This window comes from Sphaeramia orbicularis, chromosome 7, assembly GCF_902148855.1.
Source record: "Sphaeramia orbicularis chromosome 7, fSphaOr1.1, whole genome shotgun sequence".
NCBI classification, from domain to species: Eukaryota; Metazoa; Chordata; class Actinopteri; order Kurtiformes; family Apogonidae; genus Sphaeramia; species Sphaeramia orbicularis.
Window position 1 is genome coordinate 53,298,567 of NC_043963.1, and position 19,942 is coordinate 53,318,508.

Here is a 19,942-nt window from a genome sequence, read left to right on the forward strand (position 1 = left end):
GGCTTATGAACCTTCATTTGACCAAGAAAAAAGACTCATTGAGATTTAAAATCTCTTTTGCAAGAGTGTCGTGGCCAAGACAGCAGCAGCAGAAGCCACAGAAAATAGAAATCTAAGCCTATACATCCACACTAAAATCATACATAAAACACTAAACTAAGAACATACATATAAAACACTATCAATAGTTTAAAAGGTACCAAAGATATCAACAATTTTCCTTAAAAGCATCTCAAAACAGAACCTGATTCAATCAATTCGAAAAACATCAACATCTCTTTTTATCCTTTTCTCATTCATTTAAAACGACTTTGAATGTATCTTAAGAGACCAGTTCCTTCAGCTTTATCTCCTTGTGTAGGTTGTTCCAAGCAGTGGAACAACAGCATTTAAAAGCCTTCTTTCCCATTTCTGTCCTGACTTTTGGAACATGCAGTTATAACAGATTCTGGGACTAGAGACTAATTATTGACCTTTTTCACACTTGCTGGAAATACGTAATCGTCGCAGAAAAGGACTTCCTGCCAAGCGTCAACACAGTGAGACAAAATGGATAGGAGTGTACACAACCTGCCTGACCGATTTGCTAAATATTACATTTGCCAATGTTGCAAGGCTCACTGAAGAAAATTCCATAACCAAAAAGAACAAAATCATTGACGGCTACATTAGCATGTTTACTTAGGCATAATTTATGTATAGTGTACAGTCAACCTTACTAAGTATCATAGTCTGCTTTGAATGAAGCATTATGGCATTAATTTGTTCTGTTTAGGGTTGTTTAGGGTGGGTGTCCAATGACCGAAGGGTCAGCAATTCGAATCCTGGCTCCAACTGTCCACATATCAAAGTGTCCTCGGGCAAGACACCGAACCCTAAATTGCTCCCAGTAGCCTTGTATGGCAAGCAGCTGCCCACTGGTGTATTGGTGTATGAGTGTGTGCATGAATGGCTGAACGTGAGGCTTTGTAAAGTGCTTTGGGCACCATGGAGGTGTAGAAAATGCTCTATATAAGTGCAGTCCATTTACCATTTGTCCAAGTGGATGTCCTCTATGTAGTGACAGTAATGTTAGCTGAATGTTAACATCAGTTAACCTTTTTTTCGGGTAATGTTTGTGTTTATGTACTGCTCTGAACAGAAATGAAGCTGTTACATGAGAAAAGGCTACAAACAGACCCAGGTTTCAGGCGGCAAACAGTGATTCCCCACATGTAATCTTAAGACATGAAATGCCTGCTACATACATACATACTACCCTTTTTAATCACAAACTTTGGTCCCTCATCCTGCTGGATCACTTGAATCCATTTCCACCAAACCTCACTGTCCACAGGAAAATAATGAAAAAACAGATACAGCTACTTTTGGGCAGAACAAGACTTGGAATGCTACAATTATGCGCCATAGTTGCCCTGATAGGCGACGACTGCGTTATTTCCAGTCAAAAATACAGAAGTTGTGAAAAAGGTCTATTAAAGTCATTCCAACAGACGTAGATCAGCAAATATGATGACATGACACCTTAAATTTTGTTTGAAATGTAACTTATGAATCCAGTCTGGGTCATGATGTAGCTTTTCTGAACTTAATGATTCAGCAAATTGTTTAATGCATTGTCCTTCTCATTTCTGCCTGACATTCAGCTCTGGGTCCCTCACACTGAAATGCAGTTCTCATTACATAACAGGCTCTCCAGAGTGTTGGTTGTTTCATTAGTTCTTTCTTTGTAGTTATTTTTTAGCTTTTCTATTCTGGAACCAAAGCATGTTTGGTTTGCTGTTAGGTGTCCCTGACATCAATCAGCCTGTCACCAAAAATGTCTCATTGGAGACTTAAGATACAATATGTCTGTGCTTCAGTGTATCAATAACATTCATTCACAGGGATGTGTTTGCCAACACTGTGAGAACAAAAAGTCCCAGTCAGTACTCTGTTACCATGGAAATGCTCTAGCACGACTTCAAAGGTTTCCATCAGTCATTTTAATCAAACTCTATTCTAAATTAATCACAAATCTCTCTCTCCTGTTTTGTCTGAAGTCCCCACACCCAGGGAGAATCATTAGTTCATCTTCATCCTCAGGAAACATCTTGTTGCTCTCAATTTTCAGTGATGGAATGGAAAAAAGGTCAACTACATTTATTTATTCATTTTTTAAAACATTTCCTTTTATCTCATACACTCCCTAGCCAAAAGAAAGTCCCCACCTGGATTTATCTAAACAAATATTTCAGGTCCTTCCATTGGATAATTCCAGCAGTGATCCATATGTTTGAGCTGCAACAAGTTTTCACCCTAACTGATGCAGTGAGTAGCTTCTCATTTCTGAAACAATCACCAGTTTGAGAGCATGCGGATTGAACTAAGTTTCAATAGAAAAAAGTCATTTTGTCAGATGAGTCCAGACTGACCCTGTTCCAGAGTGATGGGTGCATTAGGGTGAGAGGAGGTGATGAAATGGTCAAAGATTGGATTGTGTTCGGCATACACTCACCTGCCGTGAGAGAGAAACTGCTTAATGTCAGGTATGAGCTAACATTGGACAAATATATAGACAATGCCTGGTCTCATAAATTGCAAAGGCTCAACTGAAGACAATATCAGGTGGTTCCAACAGTCATCAAGAGGACGCAGTACATGCAATTGACCAACAAGCATCACATACTCGTAAGGACTGTCAGTTCAAGAGGAAACATACTACTACTGAAAGGAGAGGAGTGACTGAGCACTCAAAAGGATGTGACCAGTGTGGAAATAAAGCACACAGCAACAGAGACCAATGCACAGCAAAAGGGAAGCGATGCAAAATATGTGGTAAATGGAATCACTTTGCAATAGTGTGTCACTTCAAACTACCCAAGAATGTCCATGTAGCAGAGATACTCACAAGTCCAAGTCAAGTCTCAAGTCTTTGAGCTCAAGTCCAAGTCAAGTCTCAGGTCTGTAATAGGGCTAATGAATCCTGCATGCCAGTCATTCTGCTTTGAATATAGCATAGCTATATCTCAGGAATACAAAGCTGTGCTGTATCATCACCTCTCTGTCATCAATAGTAACATCGACACAATATGAAAAAAGACCACAATAAAAGCTTTTCTTCAAAAAAGAAAAAATACTGGTATTTTTCCTAGCAATAACATTAACTGTAATATTTCGCACTCTGTCAGTTACTGATTGGCTGGATAGCACCACATTTTCTGTTAAATATTTTTCAGTGTTTAAATTTTGATGAAAAATTCTAAACTGAACTGAGCCCAACCCTGGTTTCTACAGTAGTGTTCTCCAGACTCCTGGGTCGGCTGTAGACCTGAACTTCTCTGCCTGCTCTGTCCCTCTGCACTGGCACCTTTATTTGCTTTGTTGCAACCTGTGAACCTGTACATGAACGAGATGTGAAATAGGTTTGGTTACTAATTCTTGAACTAAGATTGTGATGATACAGAAAACTTTTCATTCATGTGCAGCATCTGGAACCACAGGGTTCTGAGAGAAGAACTGGTTCTAAGATAATATTACAGGCATACCTAGAAAAGCACTCTGAGAGCGCAGACCTCCGCCAAGGCAGATCAGTGCCCCCATCATTTGTTCCTTGTGCCAGTATCAATATTTCCTGAAATTTTCATCCAAATCTGTCCATAACTTTTTGAAAGATCTGGATCAGTCTTTGCCATTTGATAGAACACCCCATTGTAAATCCCTGAGTCAAATTGCATGAGATTTGCACAATTCCCCCATATTGGGATTTCCACCATAAATATTAGTCCCATATTTATTTTAACTATATTTTAAGATTCCTTGACCATGAAAACATACCATTAGCAACTGGATTCATAATTATATCCTTATTAGTTCAGTAGTTATTCGCGAAAATCACATTTCTCGTAATGGCGGTTTTCTTCTGGATCTAGCTCCTTAAGTATTAAAGCTACATGAAATTCGGTGGCATACTCCTGATGCGGAACTGACTGAGCTACACGATGGCGCTTGTCAGAAATTTCTACCTTTAATATTAAAGGCACAGTAGGCCAAAAAGTAAGGGCACCCCCATTTTTTATATAAATTGAGATAAAATCCGCCTTATGGATCAGACCCAGATCAGCCTTTGAAATGTGATAGAGGACCCCATTGTCAATTCCTGAGTTAAATTTCATGAGTTTTGGTCAATAATTAAGCGAGATATTGGGAAACGAAAATTTTGGCCCCATTTACCTCAATGTTAACGAAAATTTCAAAGTGATCCAGAATCCAGGATTTCTTCCGGATCACCCCCAAAAGTTAATCATTTCTTCCTTATCCCATTTCCAACAAACCCTGAAAATTTCATCAAAATCTGTCCATAACTTTTTGAGTTATGTTGCACACTAACGGACAGACAAACAAACAGACAGACAAACAAACCCTGGCAAAAACATAACCTCCTTGGCGGAGGTAAAAATTAATACAGACTAACCTTATGGAGGGAAACGAGAATATATTATTAAAAGCATGTGAATAACATCAATAACAGATTACAGCAATATTATTAGTGTCTCCAACTATCACATCAGAGCCTCTCAATCCCAGTATAACATTAACCTATAAGCCTAACATTAGGTGGTCTGCAAAAACCTGCGTCCTGCCTGTAATGTTAGCCACCATTCATAATGAACGTGGTTGTCTGGCTTTGACGTTAGCCTGTAGATGATGGCAGTGAGACACGGATGATTAGCAGCATTATGACCACTCATGTTTTCAAAACACCACAAAAATAATGGGGGTATCCCTCCCTCCATGGCTATAAAGCCAGCAACGCATTAATGTTAGACAGCAGACTGGTACTATCTACGATGTGAGTGAGTTAACGTTAAACATGTTTGCTAACTATAAGTGACTGACCTATCGGTGCGTTTTTAAGGTGCCTTAAAAGTTTAAGGTCGTTGATCCTGCATCCTTTATTTTCATTACACAGACTTTGCACGTAGCAATTCATTTGCTATGAGTCTGTGTGAAGTTTAAATGGTACGCCAAGTCCTGTAGACGAGCTCGCAGTACTACATTAGTTTGTTTACATACAGGTCTGTGGCAGCACACAGCACATGGGTAATGACACATGAACAAGCTTTTACAAAAACTGAAGTTACAATAGTTTCAAACTTGATACTGGCTCTTCTGCAAATGTTATTATTCCCATACAAATATTCAAGGCATTAGGAAGAATGCAACCACTAACAGCTGTCAGACAACCACTCTATGGCTATGGAGAGGAACGCCTGACTGTAAGAGGCAAATGCCATCTGAGGTGCAAATATAAGGACAAAACAATGAACCTCAAAATGCACATCGTTGACACACAAGCACCTCCAGCGTTAGGTCTAAAAGCATGTCTGAAATTTGGGCTCATTCAACTTGTCATGTCTGTAAACAACACACCGCAGACTAACACTATGGAAGAGTTTGCTGATGTATTTACAGGCATAGGACTGTTTCCTGGTGAGTGTGCCATCAACCTTGACCCAGATGCAACACCTGTCATACATCCACCAAGGCGAGTACCCCATGCGCTGTGTGACCAGCTGAGAGAGGAACTTCACAACATGGAGAAACAACAGATAGCTGTGAAAGTCAATGAACACACAAAATGGGTAAATTCCATGGTGTTAGCTGAAAAACCCCGTACAGGTAAGCTGAGAGTGTGCATAGACTCCAGAGACTTAAACAAAGCAAGTGTCCACACTACCCTTTACCAACCCCTCAATGACATCACCGCTAGGCTGGCTGGAGTCCAATACTTCTCTGTAATGGATGCCAGATCTGGCTATGGGGCTATAAAACTAACTCGGGAGCACCACTGTGTCAGCTCCTGAAAGAGACTAATGAATTTGTATGGCATGCACAGCATGATGAAGCATTCAAAAGGATGAAAGAACTCATCACACAGGACCCAGGCCCTGTTCTGACCTATTTTGATCCAACTAAACAGCTAAAGCTTCAGGTTGATGCATCAAAGTATGGTTTAGGTGAAGTTTTACTTCAGGATGGAAACCCAGTCAACTATGCCTCAAAATCACTCACAGAAAGTGAAGCAAATCACACACAAATAGAAAAGGAGCTACATGCCATCTTGTTAGGTTTTAGACATTGTCACCAATGTGTTTATGGACAGCATGTCATTGTAGACAGTGATCACAAACCACTGGAATCCATCGTCCAGAAACCACTCACAGCAGTGCCTCCTAGACTTCAGAGCATGATCTTTCAACTTCAGAGGTACTATTTCACTATCACTCACAAGCCTGGCAGAGAGATACCTGTAGCATCAACAGAACTGTGTTTAAAGGGGAGAAAATGATCATTCCAGCTTCACTATGCTCAGAAATGCTTTCATGTATTCACACAGGACACATGGGCATGGAAAAATGCAAACAAAGAACTTGTGACATTCTGTTTTGGCCCCACATGCCTTGAGCATTGCTCTGCAAACACCAAAGAGCCGCTGATAAATCATAGGATCCCTCACAGATCATGGCAGACTATTGCATCAGATCTATTCACCTGGAACCAGGAAGACTACATGATAACAGTCGACTACTACAGTCAATACTTCAAAGTTGACAAGCTCACTAGCACAACATCACATCCCATTATTCAGAAACTAAAAGCATCCTCTGCTAGACATGGCATACCTCTCATATCTGACAACGGTCATCAATATGCATTTGGTTAGTTTGCAACATTTTCACAAACTTGCGGTTTCGCTTCACTCCATGGACTTGCAGAAAAGAATGTGCACATTGCTAAAACACTCCTGCAAAAGACCACAGAAAATCAGAAGGATTTTTGTCTAGGTTTACTGGAATACAGAAATACACCCACTGACAATTTCAGATCACCAGTACAACTTCTGATGAGTTGCAGACTAAAGTCTATTCTCCCAAACACCCAACAACTTTAGCCCAAAGTTACTGATCACAACATGGTCCATAAAAAAGAGAATTATTCAGCAGCAGGGGCAGAAAAGATTTATGACGAATCAGCCAAACTGCTCATACCACTACATAAAGGACATAATGTGAGAATCCAAGAGCATGGCCTTTGGAAACTTGCAGTTGTCTTTAAACCTGCTGATACAGAAAGATCCTACCATGTGTACTGCTGAAAGAGGAGAATGCTGCAGAAACAGGAAACTGCTGGAAACCAAAGAAACAGCAGACACATCTCCAGACAAACAACAGGAGCCACACACTAATACATACATAATACGCTATGGGTGAGAAGTTAAGCCAAGAATTGTTATGGACTTGTAACGTCACAATAAGTCACCAAGGGTGGAATAATATGCATTTCATACTCTGAATGTACTGAGTTGCATTGATGAGTTTTATGATATTTTGAGTTGAATATAATTGTAGATGTATTTGCTGATACATGGTTGATTGTTTGATGTCGTGGCTAACTGCTTTCATTTCAGAGTTACAGCACAAATTTTTCTTTACAAGAAAGGGTACATAATATTTACTACGGTTCAACATGTCCTTGAATGTTATAGTGTGGCTCTAAGAACGTTTCTATTGGTTGTTAAGCTCATATGATACGGACTGAGGGATAATGGGATAGATTATTCATTCCAGTGTATTCAGCCTGTATGTGTGAAGTTATAGATAAAATGTCAAAAGCTTCATTAGATTGTCAGACTCCTTCATTCCTCTAAATCAGTGGTTCTTAACCTGGGTTCGATCGAACCCTAGGGGTTCAGTGAGTCAGTCTCAGGGGTTCGGCGGAGGTCAAGACACACACTCGACTCATTAGTCGGGTGTGTGTGTCGGGCTAGGTCCATGTATGTAAACAAACGGCTTCGGAGACTCTTTCTCTGATTGACATCCAATATACACGGTGTATTGTTGTTGCTTATAGCACTACAACACATCCGGAAGTGTTTATAATCTCTTCCACTCGTCTGACGATGAATTATTTGAGTATTTTCCACATCGTTGTTATGACTTTTGCTACTTCCTGTTAACCACGGAGGCAGCCATGTGTAGCGTTTGTTTCCATTTTTCGGTCACCGCACTGGTCAGTTACAATCATGTGACGACCGACGCACCGTCGCGGACGGAGAAATCGTATTATGCTAAAGCTGAGCTAGTGCCGTAATAAAACAACGATCACAAAAATACTGAAGGAGTATAACGAGAACTTTTTTTTTATGTCAAAATTGCGTGGTTCGGAAAGTTCGGAGCGAGATGAAACGAAAACCGGGTTGACCTGACGGCCTACACATACATATACACAACAGCAGAAGTCACTGATTTGCAGTAAATATTCATTATTATTGTAGCCTGATGGAAATTAGGTGATGGGTGTGTGTTAAAATGTTAAAAATGATAAATAGCATAAATACAATAAGTTCATTATTGGAATACATAAGGTTAAAAATTAAAACCATTTCAGTGTGGTTGGATTAAAAAAGGTCGAGTCTTTGTGAAAAGGTATGGAATTTGTTGTAAGTTCATGCACTGTATTGGTTTTGTTCTTTGAGCACAGTGATGTTAATGCACGGTTCATTTTGTGTACCAGTAAAACATATACCTGTGTCTTGAATTTGAAAAAAATCATATTGTATTTTTCAATAAAGAAGGGTTCGGTGAATGCGCATATGAAACTGGTGGGGTTCAGTACCGCCAACAAGGTTAAGAACCACTGCTCTGAATACAAAGCAAAACAATGGACCTCTAATCCAAACTTCAAGGTAAGGGCAACATATGTACATAATAAGTATTAGTTTTTGTGTTTAGTGTGTGGGTAAAACACAACCTAAACTACATCACATAAAACATGGCTTGCTTGTAGATCAGTCCAGTCTAATGTTTGTCAGTGAAGAGCTTTTTTAACATCCACTGTTTTCATGGAACCCTAAGCAGGCATAATTTATGGCTGTGGTAAATATCATCACGTTGTAATATATGTTTTTATCTCGTCTTTTAAGATTTTACATTATTAGATAGATTTTTTATTAACATATACTATTGTTCAAGGCAGGGCAACTTTACTTCCCGCCAAATGAAAACAAGGCATGGAAGTTGTGTTTACTCTGCTTCCTGCATTTAGTTCACTTGAAGCAGACCAAGATCTACGCTTTTAGGCAGACCAGAGATTGCTTCTTTGATTGACAAAAGTGTTCAATTGCACAATCACACCTCCTTAAATGAACCAGACTTTCTGAGCGAACGAACTAGAGTTTGACTAAACAGGGCTGGTGTGAAGGCACCCTTAATGTGATGACCTCCAGAATTTTCCTGAGGACATCAATACAAGTCATCTAAACTCTACCAAGCAGCACAATGCCATAGTTTAATTTGACGTTCTATGGAAAAATGAATTACTAATTTTGTGATGTGAGGTAAACAGAAATAATGGAAAAACTTGCATCTCCTTCCACAGAGCTTCTACACTTCTCCATGGCCACTCAGGACATGGGGACAGCCACACGGTGATCTGAACTTCCAACAGAATCATGTCAAGCTAAAACCAAAACAAGTTACACATGGAGGTTAAAGTGGACTGACTGAACACTTTTAATGACGACAGATTATAAAGAATCTCAATGAATGGACATTAACCCATAAAGACCCAGTGCTGCTTTTGTGGCTGTTCCCAAATGAATGTTTCTCTGTATTTAACCTTTATTAAGTGGTTTATCACCTTTTATTGTAATATTAACCTCTGTATTTTGCATTTCAGTGAAAATCAGGTATTTTTCCCCATATTTAAATTACTGAGATGTTCATAACAGCTCAGATTAAAGTTGAGGATTATTATATTAGAAACAGAGAAAACCAAAGAAATAGTTACTATTTCAGCAAAGATATCAATGACTGAATGTAAAAACAAGTGTCTCCATCGACTGTCATCTATCAAATTTTATGGAATCAATGTTGTAGAAGATGACGGTGTTTCCACATTCACTACGAAACCTCTGAACATCCAAATGGGTCATATCTGATGACCATGAAAAGATGACAAACTGTATTTTAACTGAATTATTTTAAAAGGTATATTATATTCAATAGGTAGATAGGTTTAGTGTGTCAGAAGCAATTAAAGAGTAGATGATCAGTAGATGATTTTGGCTGCCAGTGACTGTTTGAGGGTTAGTAAACTCACTAACCTTGCCACAGCAATATTAACAGTGGGCATAATGTAATGCACTGCCACTAATAAAATCGTACATTAGCAAGAATAAAGCTATGAAATAACCATACTCAACCATGACATCAGAAAACGTACAAAAACCTAAATCCAGGGAGTGTTGGGACACCATCAGGGGGGCGTTTGGAATGAGAAAGCTGAGAGGGGGGAAAGGGGACTGAAATGGGGGGCGTCTGTAGAACCACTGACATAGATACAAAGATGTGTATGGTGTAAGATGTATTTAGGTCTCCAGAGGCTTTCAGACTCACTTCAGAGATATAGAGTATAATGTATATGATGAATTTTCCATAAAGAAAAATTTAAGGCCTCACAAAAATATTCAACACTTGAGGAACCACAGCATGCTGAAGTTTCAGATGGATTTTGGCTGGCTTCCAGTCTCAGCTTAGGCCAAGTGATCCAGTTGACCTCGCTGGACTACTCCCCACTGCTCAGTTTCATGAGAAGTTTTACTGTAATCCCAGATTGCCAGAGTCTGCTTAACTTTGAAATTTTGCAAGATCAAAATTTCCCCACATGTTTATAGATTCAATATGACGTGACATGTAATGCAGTGATGTTGAAGACTTAAGAACATGACGATTAGCTGGTTTTTATCCCTCCTAAAAGCAGCTGTGGCCTAGATGGCTGGAGAGTGAGCTGGAGAGTCGGCTTGTGACTGAAGGGTTGCCGGTTCGATTCCCTGGACAGTTGTTGGCCGATGTGCCCTTGAGCAAGACATTCAACACCCCCCCCCCCCCCCCCCCCCCCCCCCCCCCGCCTTTTGCTACCTGGGCGCCTGACATGGCAAGCCCACTGCTCCTAGCACGCAGTGTGCATGATGCAGGATCTAGTGATGGGTTAAAGGCAGAGGACAAATTTCAGTGTGCAGTGCATGTTTACGTGTGTGACAAACTACTACTGACAAAATAAACACTCTATTCTATTCCATTCTATTCTATTCTATTCTATTCTATTCTATTCTATTCTATTCTATTCTATAAAAAGGCACAGATGAGGGTTGCAACACATCAGCAGTAGTGGTCTGGAGTCCCAACAGCTTACTGCAGCTGGGGGAGTTAAAGGATGATACTTTTATCAATTGATAGTCCTGCTTTCATTCAGACTACATTACAAATCATATGAGTGCCAGGAAACTCACCAGGCTAATGTGCTGAGAAATGATGTGCTGTCTGATTCACCTCTGACAAAAACAAAACTCATCCTCCTTACATACTGACCAATGACAATTTGCAGGAATCTGTGCAGTGACCGAGGGGAATTTGTCTATTTCTGTCACATCACAGCGATGGTCTGATAACATGTCACAGAGGCTGGAACCTTGTAGTCATATTTTCTCATAGTTTCAGGCTAGATAAAACCAACAGGCACTGATTCATTTGTAACTTTGTCAACTGTTGATTTCAAACCTCAAAACTTAAGAATTTAAGAAATTTGTCCTTTTACTCTCAAAATGTTTGTGATGGAAGACTTCCTGACACATAGGGTGGGACATACAGCCACATAATAATAAAACAAATAACAATTTTTATGTGATTGCATGCATTTTCTCCAGGTATTCCGGCTTCCTCCCACCATCCAAAGACATGCACTGATAGGTTAACTGATCAACCTAAAATTGCCCATACATGTGAATATGAGTGATTGGTTTTCATCTCTATATGTTGGCCCTGAGATGAACTGGCGACTCATTCAGAGTGGCCCATAGCTTCAGCAACCCCCCCGACCCTAGTGAGAATAAAGCGGGTTCAGAAGATGAATGAATGAATTTTTATGAGCATCCACTCCTATTTACCATTTTTTGTGTTCACAAGGGTCACTTGGACACTCATATGAATGAACACTTAGTGTACGTTACAGGTACACTTAGTGGATGATCCAAAGATCAAGAAAGACTGTAATGACTTAGTATTACATGCATTTCTAGAAACATACAGGGTGGGGAAGCAAAATTTAAAATATTTTGAAGCAGGGATTGAAAGACAGTGTATGACCAGTTAGTTTATTGAAAGTCATGAGAATTTATTTGCCACAAGAAAATTTATATAATAGAAAATGTTTTTCTTCTATGTGTCCTCCTTCTTTCTCAATAACTGCCTTCACATGTTTCCTGAAACTTGCGCAAGTGTTCCTCAAATATTGGGGTGACAACTTCTCCCATTCTTCTTTAATAGTATCTTCCAGACTTTCTCGTAATAGTTTTGCTCATAGTCATTCTCTTCTTTCCATTATAAACAGTCTTTATGGACACTCCAACTATTTTTGAAATCTCCTTTGGTGTGACGAGTGCATTCAGCAAATCACACACTCTTTGACGTTTGCTTTCCTGATTACTCATATGGGCAAAAGTTTCTGAAAAGGTATGGATAATAGTGTTAGGTATGATTATGACATCAATATATGTTTGGTTTCAAAACAATTGACGTAGTGCCTGCTGAGAAAAAACAACTAAATGTTCATTGTAAATTTTGCTTCCCCACCCTGTAGTATTCCCAGCAATGATCTTTTGATGCCAACATCTTGTGCATGTTTGTCAGAATACACTTAAAAAATTACATTTATTTTTTCATTTTCAAGCCCAACTTGTTGCACCGAGGTTTTGGAAAAAACATTATTTTGGTCATAGTGACCTTGACCTTTGACCACCACAACATTACTTGAGTTGATCAGTAGAACCAAGACTGTTTCACATGTGAGGAAATTCCCTCAGGATGTACCTGAGATATTGCATTCACGAGAATGAGATTGACAGTCAGACTGACTACCTGAAAACACAACTTTTTCCATCATGGAGCTATAAAATGCCTACAGCCAAACCTAATGGCTGACCATTATGTGGGTAAAAAGCTTGGTGGTTCAAGCTCCTGCTGAGATCCCTGGTGGGGAATGGAAGGGTACTGATCGGAACAGCTCTCACCTCCATTATGTAGATGTACTTCACTTTAAATTAACCAGATGAAAAACTCTAACTTACATAAACAAATGACTGCTGGTTGGCATTCTGATAAAACATCAATAGTCAAGGAAATGTGCACCCACCCCCCATTTCTCAGAATCACATTGAACCAGAGAGGCTGGTGTCAGTCATCCCCCAAATGCAGTGCATGTGGAGGCAACAGCCAGAAGGAAAGGCTGAATTCTGCTTCATCACGTGGACAACAAGAGTTAAAGAGACCCCATTATGTCTAATGGGAGGGATGCACAAAGTAGCTTTCTCTACTGCAAAGTCAGGAGGAGGAGGAGGGAGATGGAGGAAAACATGCAGACGCTGAGAGGAAAGCAGAGGGATGGAGTGAAAGAAGGGAAGAGAAACCTGACCTACTTCTCCTTGGCTTATTTATATGCTGAGGACAACATAGTAAGCCAACCAGAAGCCTGGAAACTGGCATAGCAACAGCAGTCAGACAAACCCCAGTCTGAAAACACTGAGTTACAATACAAAGAGCAACAGCTAAGAAGTGATTTTTGTCTTAAATCCACATCAAATACAACAGAACAACACTGTCTCCTAAAATATATTATTTGTTCTTACATGGTGAATTTGCATGATCAAATATGTTTAACAAGACGCAAGAAGAACTACATTAGTTATTAATGCAGAGAAAAATATTTATACTTAAAGCACCTGAAAGTGCTCAGTAACAGCATATTTTATTTATTGAAATTTATCACGGGTGATGTAGTTGTGACATGATTAGAGGACGGCCACAGTATTCCACTGGAACAGTGAGGTGTAGTTAAATGTGCAGATTAACACCATCTAAACTGTGACTATACTTTGCTTCCAGAAAAGAACACCATACTCTTTTCAGATGTGTGTATGGATGAACCTATACCAGGCTGAAGTACCTTACTTCCATAAACACAGTCCGTGCCTGTATGGTCACATATTACATCAGGACCTCGTTTGCAGATGCGGGTTACTTCAGGGTCCTATTCAGTTCATACACAAAACTGACAGAAGTTGCATTTAATGTGGAATATGAAAGAGCACACAAAAAAATCTGATTTCACCAAAAAATCTGAATTCTGCATGAAAACCTGCTGTCTGAATGTAGCTTTAGACTGACCCTGGGTTGGGTCCAGCTTCTGCAAAGAGAGCTGAACCATGTGGTAAAACTCTTGATTTACAGTTGGTCAAAGCCCCTACCCTCATGAACTCTGAGAAAAAACTTGCGACTGCAATTACAAGTAGCCAAAATGAGTTTTCGTTGCACGATGGTCAAGGTAAGTACCCAAGATCAGCAGTCAGAAATGTGGGACAGGCTCACAGAGGACCTGCTCCTTCATCATGTGGAGAAGTTCAGATCCCTGATAAAGACACCCTTTGGAGACAGCCGACCCAGGACTCACCCAAGGGATATCTATTTACTGTCCTAAAAGCAAATGGGACTCTCTCATAAGGAGAAGAAGCAAGTTGCTGTAAAGTTAAAACAGGCTATACAATATTTACAACAAATTCAGTTACTTGCTCAAATCACGTTTTTTATTTTCATTGCCTCAGTAGGGATGTCAGATTGTTGCCCACAGCTCTGTTTTGAGCATTTCAAATTGTTAGATTTGGAGAAAAGAACAGAGCCAAGGTACATTTTAGAGACAAGATAAAAATAAATAAATAAATAAATAAATAAAAACTTAACAGAATAAGGATACGCCAGCTTCCTTGACATGATATGTTTCTGAACAGTTATTTCTGTCTTTGTAAGTAGATTTTATCAAGTTGATTTACATTCAAGTGTGTCATTTATTATTCTGTGTACTGACACACATGTTTTTTTGTTGTTTTTTTTTTTAATCACTGTGCTAGTGAATACAAGCTAACCAACAATCTTCTCCAAAATATACTCTGGTAGATGGAAACCAAATACTACGTAGTATCAAATGCAACTACTGTAGGACATAGGGTTGGAATGACAGTAGTTGCAGTCCACTCCAGTGTGTGTCAACAGCCATAATAACCACTTGTTTAGATGGAAGGACTTCACTACATATATCTATATGTCTTTTATTGAATAAGGTTGGCTCCATCAGTAGTAATGAGCACATCAAGAAGTACAGTACATGTTGGATCAAAGGGCTGAGTCAGCATACTGTCAGTGCACTCAGCTCATGCACTTTATGGACTTAGACACTGATAACATGGCACTCAGGGGAAACATTTTATCAGTGTATTACTGACCAGAAAAACAAGGACAGTGAAGATGAAACAGATATTTATCTTTGTAACTCAATGTCTGTAGCTCCTCTGTTTTTTATGACACAGTAGAACCTCGCAGTATGAGTGCCCCATTTTACCAGTCATTTGCTTTACGAGCCACAGTTCCTGAGTATTTTTACCTTGAAACATGGGTGAAAATCCGCAGTATGAGCAAGCTTCATACTACCCACCGCTAGTCAACACTGCACTTGCTCCCCCCAACAGGAGAAGCCTTTGCTTCACTCAAAAAGCCCACATCAAGTAAAGTGAGAGAGAAAATGGCCAAATTTGTTCTACCTGATGTTTTAATGGAAGGAGATTCTCCTTCCAAACAATAATCCCCCTCCTCCTCCTCCACCATCTTCCTCAGGCGCAGATCGTCTCATCTAAGGTAAATAAGTTAATAAAAACCAGTTCATTTTTTTGCATTCTCTTTTGTTGTGTTTTTATAATTGTTATTTTCTTTCTAACTGCACTTTTTCTATTTTAAAAACCTTTAAAAATCATTTTTTGGGGGCTGGAACGGATTATTTATATTTAAAATAATTTCAGTGGGGAAAACTGATTTGTAAAACCAGTAACTAAAAAATGAGCTCAATCATGAAACTAAATTAAACTCATACTGCAAGGTTCTACTGTATTCTGTTTTTACACCTTTACTGCATTATAACAGGAATGATTTAGTTGGAAAAGATTTACACAAGAGACAAAAACATACGATGTGATCTGGCAGAGATGAATATGACTAATGAAAGGACAGCCAACAACAAAAATTAACTTGTTCTTTACGCAGCAGCAGAGCCTGACTGCTCTCTTCCTGCTAAGAGTCAACGGTGAGCATTTAGACTGAAGGCTGAAGCCCTCCACAGTGGCCTTTGTGCATTATATCACACTGACACTGTAAAAATCCTCCAGCAGCTGTATTTGTAAAAACAATATGTATCATGATATAGAGTTACATGATGTTAAGGTGAGTTAGTTTATAGACTGTTTATTTCTGTCAAATAAAAAACAAATACCAAAGCATAACACACATAGGCTTCCACAATGAACAACCAGGGTTCCTACAGGTTTCTACAAGTTAAATTTAAGACTTTTTAAGACCTTTTTAAGACTATTTAGAACCATGGTTCCTAGTTTGAGTATAAATTGTCAAGATGGAAAGGGTAGTACTGAGTAGACTAACGTTACTTTCTTTGCAGCTTCGACATTTCCCAGACACATTTAAACACAACACAGTGAACAGGTTTATAGTTACATAATTTAAGACCTACCATATCAAACTTACTACCCTTTAAAGACTTTAAGGTATTAAATGCAGATTTATAAATTCAAGACTTTTTAGGCTCCGCAGGAACCCTGAACAACAAAATGTGAGTAAATAAATTAATAAAACAGGCTATTTTTGTTGTTTTTAAAGTTTCTTCATCAATCAGTGGTAACATTACTAGTCAGGTCATCTTGCTAATAATATGTTGACAGTGTGTCATGTCGAGGTTATGCTATCCTGCAGAAAACTGAACTGTCTGCCAAAAATAATTTCACATAAATTGTACATAAACAACAATTGTAGTTTCAGTGAGAGGTATCCACTGTCTTTACAACATTATTTGGCCATGCACTTTTCAGTTACTGGCAGTTATGACCAAAAAGTCAAAATCATCATATCACTGTAAACTATAACAAGTGGGGCAGGCAAAACAAACCCCACCCCCTCACACATATTGTAGCTCATTTTGACAGTGAGTCAGTGGATGTCATCGTGTCTATGTGTGCACTGATGTCAGCATACACAGTATAGACAAATTTTAGCCATTATAAGTAAATGAGAAGAAAAAAAAAAGATTTAAAGAAATTCATTAAAAAATTTGAACTTTGACCTACTTTTCCCAAAAAAGAATGACATCTATTCTGGGTCACCATCAATCTATAAACCAAATTTGGTATGAATTCAACCAACAGTTTTGCTGCTACAGACATTTGAAATTTCTCCTATTATAAGTAAATGGGAAAAAAACATTTTAAAAATTCAGAAAAATTTAACTTTGACCTACTTTTCCCAAAATGTAATCACATCTTTTCTGGGCCACTGGCAATCTATAAACCAAATTTGGTATGAATTCAACCAATAGTTTTGCTGCTAGAGTGTTAACAAACAAACAAACCGAACCAAAAACAATACCCCTTGCCTCCGCTTCAGGGGGTGGGGTAAAAATACACTCAAACAAAGTCTTTGGTCTTCCCATAGTTAGGCAAAACAAAATGTCCAAATTAAGACAAACTGAACTTTCCTGGAAAACATTTATTGACTTAGTATTTCTAGATAGAAGTTCAGTGGAAGTCTATGGGAGTTGGCATCTAGTGGCTGTCTGTAGTACAGGACTGCTTCTACCTTGGCTTCGATTTGTTGCCTGCTGAATTAAAAAGTCACCTTAAACAATAATAACCCCTAAATTAGTGGCATTCTTTAATTAAGATGGTATGTTAAGGAAGAAAATGCCATTGCAGAGAAGTATAGGTCAATCACTACTGAAGATATACACAGGCTTGGATTCATTTGGGAAGTGGTTAAACTGACCTCCAGTACACATTATAACATCTACACAAGATACGAGATAAAAATACAAGAAGATAAACCATGTCCTCCAGCAGTATAACATACGTTTTAATTCCATTTTCTCCTGGGTACACCTCCCTATTGGGAGTGTGTCAGTGAGATCTGAGGACACTCACCCTGTTAAAGCGCTTGGCCTGGAAGAGGTGCCCGTTGACTCGGTAGAGTTTCCTCCATCTTCTAGCCCCGCGGCGGTAGATTGATTCTAGAAGAGAAAGGAAATAGTTGTAAAGCAGCTGCATGGTGAGGAACTGATGGAGGTGTGGGGAGAAACAAAAGAGTGAGAGCGGAGATGGGAGTCCAGAGGCTCTGTGGCTCCTCCTTGCTGTCTAGTCTGAGTTCACGTGAGGAGAATCATCAGGAATCTCTACAGTCTCTACCCCTGCACACAGTCTGATTCCATCTTCCTCCCCCTCCTCCGCCACTCTACTTTCCCTCTTCTCCCTCCCAACACCCTACTCCCATCTACCCTGCTTTCTCTCTCCCTAAGCCTCCATCCCTCCTTTCCCTTCTCCTTTGATGAATGGACTTATTAGTGCTCCATAATGCCTTTTATTCAGATGAGACCATGAACACGGGGCTATTTAGACTAAGTCTAAAAATTGCCAGCTTTACTGTAAATGGGTGCTGCACACTGTTGAAAATAGGTGGCCCTGTCTTCATATCAAACACTGAAAGATAGAATAACCACCTACAACTGTTTGCATCTGCAAACCAGCTGAGCAGCATTTTACATCGATGTCTGCCAGACTTATGTGGTGAATACTTTGCATGTAGCCGAACATGCAAGACGTGGATTGTTTCTTTAGAGATTATGCATTTACCAGTGATTAAAGATGCAAGACTGTCATAAACGGATACCACTGAATTAGTGATTCATATGAATGAAGTTTAAGCCAATAACCCACAGGTTAGCCATTAAACCACTGAAACCAGTTCGACTGGAATTTTCATCTTTTGTTCTGAGTATCTTTGCTTGTGCAGAACATAAGCCACATTTCCACTGTGTGGTACTGGCTCAACTCTGCTCGACTTGGGTACCAGGTACTATTCCTGGTTTCCATTACAGCAGTGGCTCTCAAACTTTTTACAGTGGACCCCATTGAAATTATCCTTTTTTAGCTAAGTACCCCCAACTCTCGCTTCAGGATTTTTGATTGAAAAAAGTAGGTAAACAAACAACATATATTTGACTGTAATATATAAAAAATAACACAGTTTTTTTTAAAAAGCACTCTCTTTCATTGATAAGATACATAAATAAATAAATAAATTAGTCCTTAATTAATAAATGAACCTTTCATCAACAAAAAATAATCACTTAGCTACTCAAATAAACTCATTTTGAATAACATAAAATAGAAATGTTCTTAAAATGTTACCAAAGCTTGAACAAGATGATTGACAATAAAACTATTAAATGAAGGTGTTTATTGTGTTTTATATTTCAGCATTAATTCTCATTATTTAATTTGCATTCGGTACATGATGACTTATTTAATGTATTTTTCCAAAACAATGCCAAGCACCCTCTGGGCTTCTTCCAGGTACCCCTGGGGGTGCATGTACCCCACTTTGGGAACCCCTGCATTACACAATACTACCTCCTCGACCGGTCACAATGTCATTTTGTGGGTCATCGTGGATTAGCCTGCCGGTATATTTACTGTAAACTTCCAAATCAAATTTTTTAAAAAATGGCGGGTCACACATTGATGACGCAATGACACAGAGACAACTCTCTGACCAATCAGTGGTCTGCAGTGTTTACACGTCTCATTTTAGTATCTCTTCATCCATTTTGGAACCTCAGTCAAGAAAGTACTAAAAAAATAGTACCGGGTACCAGACTCCAGGTTCTTTAACCCTTTCATGCATGAATTAGGAGATTCTTTTCTAACTATTTTTATTCCTCCCTATAGGCATGAAAAAAAAAACAA

The 19,942-nt window shown here is 39.0% G+C and overlaps 1 protein-coding gene and 1 long non-coding RNA gene across 2 annotated transcripts in view; both read right to left on the reverse strand.

Moving 5' to 3' along the window:
* Nucleotides 1-19,942, reverse strand: part of LOC115422492 (protein kinase C zeta type-like) — a 182,454-nt gene that overhangs the window by 66,186 nt on the left and 96,326 nt on the right. Inside the window, exon 5 of the mRNA XM_030138838.1 lies at nucleotides 18,122-18,207. Within this exon, the coding sequence (XP_029994698.1) occupies nucleotides 18,122-18,207 (86 nt within the window). The remainder of the gene's footprint in view (nucleotides 1-18,121; nucleotides 18,208-19,942) is intronic.
* LOC115423139 (uncharacterized) lies at nucleotides 457-14,197 on the reverse strand. The gene is made up of 3 exons (XR_003935911.1): nucleotides 14,186-14,197; nucleotides 2,015-2,022; nucleotides 457-616 (listed from the first exon to the last, which is right to left on the reverse strand). It is a non-coding gene; the product is annotated as an uncharacterized LOC115423139 (long non-coding RNA).